This window comes from Mustelus asterias, chromosome 10 (genome assembly GCF_964213995.1).
Source record: "Mustelus asterias chromosome 10, sMusAst1.hap1.1, whole genome shotgun sequence".
Lineage (NCBI taxonomy): Eukaryota > Metazoa > Chordata > Chondrichthyes > Carcharhiniformes > Triakidae > Mustelus > Mustelus asterias.
In genome coordinates, this window is record NC_135810.1 from 106,302,265 (window position 1) to 106,310,365 (window position 8,101).

General features: G+C 39.2%; 1 protein-coding gene across 9 annotated transcripts in view; it reads left to right on the top strand.

Annotated features, from left to right (window-relative positions):
- The window catches only part of LOC144499846 (inositol polyphosphate-4-phosphatase type I A), a 175,641-nt gene extending 167,540 nt beyond the window's left edge, over positions 1–8,101 (top strand). For 6 of the 9 annotated variants that reach the window (XM_078222393.1, XM_078222391.1, XM_078222394.1 and 3 more), the window contains one exon: positions 5,448–8,101. In XM_078222393.1, coding sequence (XP_078078519.1) covers positions 5,448–5,476 — 29 coding nt within the window. In that variant the 3' untranslated portion in view covers positions 5,477–8,101. Of the gene's footprint in view, positions 1–893; positions 1,867–5,447 lie in introns of those variants that run through there. The other 3 variants (XM_078222388.1, XM_078222389.1, XM_078222390.1) reach the window with 1 other exon arrangement.

The following is an 8,101-nucleotide window of genomic DNA, read 5'->3' on the forward strand; positions in this document are numbered from 1 at the left end:
TCTTATTGTGTATCTTGTCGCAAAGTTTCTTGTAGTTTTCTTATCCTTTCTCTGTTTGCCTGTTATTTAACCCTGTCTCACCTAAATATTTCAGAGGGGATTTTAGCTGGTGGTCTAAATTTTTCCAAGTGATTGCCTTTTATTCTGATAGATAACTAAACTTTAAAGAAACGTTCTAACCCCTATAGTTTCTTACAAAGCTAAGATTCATACTTCAACTCCAACCCTCTCAGATTTTCCATATGTATGGTATTGGTATTGTAAACACACAATGGGAATATTTTCCAAATTCCCCCAAAAATCTTAGATTCTGAAAGAATAAGCTTACTATTACAGGAGAAACAACAGCCAAAGAAATCTGTTCACCACACTGTGACCCACAGGGAAAATTCTAGATGCACTAAAAGAACAGCTTCATTTCTGGGGTAATTTTGTATAATTTACTTTCCCTTTGAAGGTGAGAAAGGGTTAAATACAAGGATGGTTATTCACGTTCAGTTTGCTTGTACAATTAGAAGCATGATCAGGCATGACAGAGTGCAGCATGTACTTGATGCATACAGACTGAACATGAGAAACCATTGTCATTCTTTCTGAATTTTCAACTTTTCTCTTTTTTTCTCTTTTTTCACTCTTTCTCTTTCTAATGTATTACTTTTGTCACTCTTCTTTTCATTTGCTGGTTTTGGTGCTTCCCTTTCTAATTTCTCTTGTATTTTGTATCTCTGAACTTCATTTTTTCCCTCCCCCACCGTTCTGTTTTAAATATTCTTGCCTATTCTTTTTATGCTGTGTTTGCTGCATGCTTGTTTTGCTTTCTTCCAACACTCCCCTCCCTCTCCAACCCAAACCCTCTCCCCCTCTGCCATTTCCTACATTCTCCCTTTTCACAGCATTGGAACGCGGGAGGTAGTCACACAGAAGAACTTGAGTGGCCTGGTGCCCATCCGTGATTGCAGGCTTGACCCCAGCCTCCTCTATTCCATCCCTTTACTTGCTCTTAGCCCCAATTTAATGATTGTATGCGTCTTTCTGAGCCTGGCGTATTTGCTGGCCAGATTTCGATGCCAATGAAGAGAAGCCATTCTTTTTTTAAAAAAAGTTTTTTAATAAAACAAGTTTAGCTACTTGTTGCTCCGAAGCCACTGAATGGAAGGATGTGCAATAGTATTGTCCACCTTAAAACATGCCTTACAAATGTCAAACTTTACACTGTACTTTATGTATATATTTTATCAAAGCTTAAAATAGAGAATGTATGAAAAATTCTATTAACTGTATACATTAAACTCTTGTAATAGAAACATATGACCAGTACCTCAGTTTCTTGAAATATATCTAAAATGAAAGAACAGCGCATATACTGTATTTTCCCTTTCTACACATTCTAGTGCAGTCATAACTTTTCTGTTAGCTGTCGTGTGACTGTTCTATTGTAATGTTCTTTTTGTGTTGAGTTCTGAAACCACGGCACTTTCTTGGAAGAAACCGCATAAGTGGTAAAACCTCTTCAAAACTGCTTGTCTATATTTAACAAAATAAAACTGTATTTAAAATTATTTTGAAATAGTATAATAACCTTTTAAAATGTATGTTGGCCATTTTTGAGATAACTTGCTTCGTGACTTATGTGACTTGCTTGCATAAGAAATGCTTTACTATTAAAGAGAGATTTGTTCAGACATCTGAGCAGATATCACATGACACTAAGCTAAAAGCAAAATACTGTGGATGCTGGAACCTGAAACCAGAATAGAAAATGCTGGAAAATCTCAGCAGGTCTGACAACATCTGTGGAGAGAGAATAGACATGATGTGGAGATGCCGGCGTTGGACTGGAGTAAACACAGCAAGACGTCTCACAACACCAGGTTAAAGTCCAACAGGTTTATTTGGTAGCAAAAGCCATTAGCTTTTGGAGCGCTGTTCCTTCGTCAGGTAAGTCACCTTACCTGACGAAGGAGCAGCGCTCCGAAAGCTAATGGCTTGTGCTACCAAATAAACCTGTTGGACTTTAACCTGGTATTGTGAGATGTCTTACTGAGAGAGAATAGAGCCAACGTTTCAAGTCTGGATGTAGGTCCAAAACCTGCTGTTGTTGTCTGGCATACAGACCTCTACTTTGCAGGGGCTGAGCATCAACTCTCAGTCGCTGCCTCCTACCTCCTCTGGATCATAACCCCCAACATCGAACATCAAGCTATTATTTCCAGGACTGTCATTGACCCAGTCTCCTCTGGAGATCTTCTCTCCACAGCTTCCAACCTCATAGTCTCCCAACACTGGACAGCCCCACTTCTACCTCCTTCCCAAAATCCGCAAATAGGATTGTCCCAGTAGGATAGTAGGCCCATCGTGTCAACCTGTTCCTACCCACTGAACTAATTTCTTTCCATCTTGATTCCATCCTCTCTCCTCTTGTGATTCCTCTGATGCCATATGTATATCAACTGCTTCCAGTTCCCTGGCCCAAACTGTCTCCTCTTTATCATGGAGGTCCAATCCCTCTACACCTCCATTCCCCACCAGGATGGCCTGAGAACTCTTCGCTTCTTCCTCGAACAGAGGCCTGAACAATTTCCATCCACCACAGCTCTCATCCGTCTGGCTGAACTTGTTCTCTCATTCAGTAATTTCTTCTTTAACTTGTCTGACTTCTCCCAAAATAAAGGTGTGGCTATGGTACCCACATGGGGCCCTAGATATACCAGTCTCTTTATGGGGTATGTGGAACATTCCCTGTTCTAAGTCCTTCTCCGACCCGCTCCCAAAGCTCTTTTACCAGTACATAGATGACTATTTCTGTGCTGCTTCATGCTCTCGTCTGGACCGGGAAAAATTTATCAATTTCACTTTTAATTTCCACCCCTCACTCATCTTCAAATGGTCCATCTCTAACACTTCCCTTCCTTGACCCCTCTGTCTCCATTTCTAGCAATAGACTGTCCACCAGTATCCATTGCAAACCCACCAATTCCCACAGCTACCTTGACTACAGCTCTTCACACCCCACGTCTTGTAAGGACTCCATCCCATTCTCTAAGTTTCTTCGCCTCTGCTGCATCTGTTCTGATGATGTCACTTTCCAAAATGGCGCTGCTGATATGTTCTTCTTTAATTGTGGTTTCCCACCGACTATGGTTGATGGATGTCTCAACTGTGTCTAACCCTTCTCCCGCGCTACTGCCCTCACACCCTCTCTTCAGAAGCAGGATAAGGGTCCCCCTTGTCTTCACTTTTTCACCCCACCAGCCTCTGCATTCAAAGGATCATCCTCCGCCATCTCCAACCATGTTTCCAGACCAAACACATCTTCCCCTCATTCCCCCTGTCAGCATTCTGCAGGGATTGTTCCCTTCAGGATACCCAGGTCCAGTCCTCCATCACACCCAACACCTCACCCCCCTGCCCACGGCACCTTCCCGTAAAATCGCAGCAGATGCAACACCTGCCCCTTTACTTCCTCCCTGCTCACTATCCAAGGGCCCAAACACACTTTCCAGGTGAAGCAGTGCTTCATGTGCACCTCCTTTAATCTGGTCTATTGCATTTGCAGCTCCTAATGCAGTCTACTCTACATTGGAGAGTCCAAACGCAGACTGGGTGACCATTTTCAGAACATCTTCGATCTGTTTGCAAGCAGGACCCAGACCTTCCTATCGTTTGCCATTTCAACACACCACCCTGCTCTCCTGTCCACATATCCGTCCTTGGCCTGTTGCAATGTTCCAGTGAAGCCCAACACAAAATTGGAGGAACAGCACCTCATCTTCCGATTGGGCACTTAACAGCCTTCCAGACTGGACATTGAGTTCAACAACTTCAGAGCATGAACTCCCCCCTCTACTTTCATCCCATTTCCATTTATTTTATTCCATTCCATCTCGTTTACTTATTTATTCTACTTTTAATTTTCATTTCTTCCATCATCCTATTTGTCTGCTTTCCATTTTGCCTCCCCTCCACACCATGGTCTCCCACAACTCCACTAGGGCCAGCTGTTACATGTCCCAGGTTGTCCTTTGACATTCTGCTTATCTTTGTTCTGCCTTTTAGACATTCTGATCGCTTAATGGCTGCTATTAGCATCCTTCCTAGCCAGTGATCACCACCATTTACATTCCTTTTGTCTTATGGCTATGACATCATTATCAATTGCCCTACCACCTCCCCTCCTCACCCTAAACAGTATAAATCTCTCCCTATTTTCTGTTGTCTTCAGCTCTGACGAAGGGTCATTCAGACGTGTAACGTTGGTTTTATTCTCTCTCCAAAGATGCTGTCAGACTTGCTGAGATTTTCCAGTTATATTTCTGTTTCACATAACTAATTTGCTTGTGTAAATACAAGGCATCTGTTGTACTGCATTCTGCTTCTGCCTTATAACACACCCATTTAGACTGAGTAAATCAGTAACATTTTCAGCATGTTTAGATCTAATGCAGCATTATGGAGGAAGAGCAGGGAAGTGGGACTAGGTGGATAGGTTTTTACAAAAAGCCGGCACAAGTGATCTGAATGGTTACCTCCAGTGCTGTATGATTATAAACCAAACGTACTAGTGCAGTGACTTGCACTTAATTTTTTTTAAACTTCTATTTTCCCCTTTAATTGTTTCTGAAGGTAGTGTCCCATCATTACATAAACAGCCTTTGAGATCTGTCCAACATAACCCATTCTTAAATGTGAGAATGTTGATGGATATTTGACTGTGGAGTCATTGACCCTGCCTTAACATGTCACCCATGTGATTGTATTTCTAGCCAAAATCACTGGCTCACGATCAGAAACTGGAGCCCTGCTGGATTTCCATTTCCCTAACCTTTAGCCACCTAGGGTGTTTTTTTTAAAAATCACCTAAGTGTTGCTGGTTATGGCAGCGCGCACACAAGATCAACCCTGCAACAACCCGGATCTATGATTCACACTTACACTGATCAATACTTTACCATTAAACATAAAGTGCACTTAGCTTTCATGCAAGGAGTTGATTTTGAAGATAACTCCTCTCCTTTGCCAGCTCTGACCCTATCAGAAACTCTTTGCATTGGGCTGCCGGTATTTCCAGTGACATTCACAGATCAGCAAACTAGGAGTATTTATAACCATTTTTATATATTTCAACTGCCAGTTTGTAATTTGTGGACGTGTGTATTTGATGCAAATCAAAACCACTGATGTAATTCTGAACAGATGGATCTAATCAAAAATTATTTTCGGTGTATTATAATTGGATTCAAACTTGACTTAAAACTAGCTTTTTAAAAACATGACCAAAAACCTGAGCAATCTAATACTAGTCTGTACAGCACATTACATAATCACCACTCATCATTAAGTTGCCCTCTTTATTAACAAAATACTCATCTTGTCATTGTCTTGAGAGTCTTTTTCAGTATCATTTTTTTTGTTGCTGCTATCATTCTCTGTACTTGTTTCTTCCCCAGCGAGGGATGTCGCCGAGAAAACACGATGAAGAATGTTGGATGTCGCAAGTACGCGTTTAATATTCTACAATTGAAGGCTTTTCCAAAACATTACAGGCCACCAGAAGGAACCTTTGGAAAAGTCGACACTTAAAAATAGGAAAAAGATCTTAACAAAATGTGACTCCTGTGAATGACTACTCGTTTATAGTGATAGTTGTGGGGCTTTTACAATGAAACATGTATAGTGAAGATAGCTGTCAACCAAAAAAAGTAGCTTGTTGAACAGTTAAATGTTTCCTGAAGATGTAAATGTGCCACAGAATCAACCGATTTGGTCTTTTCTCTCTCACTATACATATATATATATATATATGTAGGGCATGCTCTTTTGACTAGTTTGTCAATATGTAATATAGTACATGATGATAGAGTAGACTGTGGAGCTATAATTTAAAAACGATCTGTGTAAAAGAAAAATCAGCACACAGGAAAGAGAGGTCGGACCTCCTCAAATACTCGGTGCAAAACAGCACATTGTAGCTAAACAAGTGACCGCTGGCATTGTGTAGAATTGAAGGTAATTAGTTCCACCTCGATGCACATTTCATATTAGATAGGAACTTTGTTTCACAAAGAACAGGTAGTACTGATTTTGAAGATTTTTCTTTGCTATTTTTGGAAATGCCAGGGAAACATTTGCTTAAACTTCCCAATTTCCAGCCACCAACATTGATAAACCAAAGCAACACTGTGTAGCGTGTTTACGTTTAGACTGCCCAAGCCAATGACAATAGCTCCTGCTTTACATAATATCTACTATTTCCCAACTCCAAACAGTAAAAGCACAGGCTGATCTTTTTTTTCAGTTATGTGTGCTGTTCAGTCACTGTCCGATCTGAGTTTTGGCCTAAGGGCATTGAGTTTATACAAGAAACAACATTGTGATTTCAGAATGAGAAAAGGAAAATTTTTCTTTCGCAGAGTTTTCCCTGATGTTGCAAAGTTTTGAATGCATTAGGTTGTTTAAGTCGGGGATGAGGAAAGGCCTTGCAACTCTTAAAAACTCTTCCCTCTGCCATACCCCAGTTTCCCTTATGTTAAAGCAAATTTGTATGTTCCTAAATGTTTTGCCACCATTTCAGTTTCTGCAACCTGTTCCCTTTATACTTGCTGCTTAATAATTACCCATTAGCCATAATCATGAGACAATCCATGTTGCTTAATGTTGAGCTAATAAATCCCCTTCCACCCTTGTCCTATTTTATTTGATATGTCCTTGTATAAAATACTTGTTTTCCTTTGTTGGCTTCTTCATAATATAGCTCAGCTATAATTTTATTACAACCACCAAGAAAGGGATGCATGTTGAAGCTGTTGTAACTACTGATTAAACATATAATTTTGGTCAGACTATTTGTTCTTCCATGCAACTTGATTTTTTAATCAAACATGTATGGTTGCTTCACTGCACTTTGTTTTCTTGTGTAGAGTGGCCTGAAATAAATCTCTGCTTTAAGCAAGATGTGGGATTGTCTAAATGCAACTGACATGGATCACTGAAGAGTCATGTAATTGTTAAAGTACAGTTTGAAAAAGTTAGAATTTGGTCTGTGGTATCTAGAATGTAGTACATATCTGTCAGGCTCCTAACAATGGTACACATTCCAAGTGCAGTTTGTGTAGGTAAATGCAATTAGACAATATATAGGTGTCAAAGTTGTATGAATTTTCACATTTAATGGCACATACTTGCATTAAAACCCTGCTCTTAACAGTAACATGGGGTTCTTGTATGTTGCACCCTAAAGTAAAATGCATTTTTATTGCACTATTAATTTTGTTAAGGGAATGACACACAAGATTTATTTATAAGGTTTACAAAGTTTTTAAACTTTTTATGTCAAATATATTTGTTGCTGATTTGCAAGATGCAAGAGAACATTAACGCAAAGTAATTTTCCTAATTGTGCAGAAGGATATAGTAAAACTCTTTTTTTCCTGTTAACTCTGCTCCAAAAGTGTTGCATTGCTTATAAAGATTCTCGCCAGATACGATATGGGACATAGAATTAAGAAATTCAAAAACACCACTAACATTACAGAAGACCAAACAATCGGAATGGAGATGTAAATAGCTGCAAGACAAGTGTGCTCATTTTTAATTTTGCTCACGTTTTCAGTTGGACAATTTGTGCAACATTGGAGCCTCATTTCAATTCAAAAGCATGTGTCAAAAGTTTGAAAAGAAAATGGTCTGCTTGTAAAATTAAAAGGGTCATAGTTGAGAACATAGTAATAGAAGAAAACAAAGTTGTACTTGTACACACACAATTATGCTGTATTATACTGGTAAAGTTTGTCAATTCTGTAAATTAACAGACGTGTAATGCATATCTTATTAGCCATGTAGACTTGGGGATGCAGTTATGGTTTAAGTCACATTTTTTAATGTATATAATGTATATGAAAATATCATTCTGTCCAAAACTGTTTCATGTAATCTTTTTACAATTTTTATTTATTTATGTTTGCAGTATTCAAACTGTTATAAGCGCTTTATCAGTGGAATTATTTTTGTTTCCTCTGATTGTATTAGATTCAAGTAAGCTGTATAATGTGCTTCTCCAAGTGTTCACCTATGGTATGAAATATTAAAAGGAAACTGACAAGTT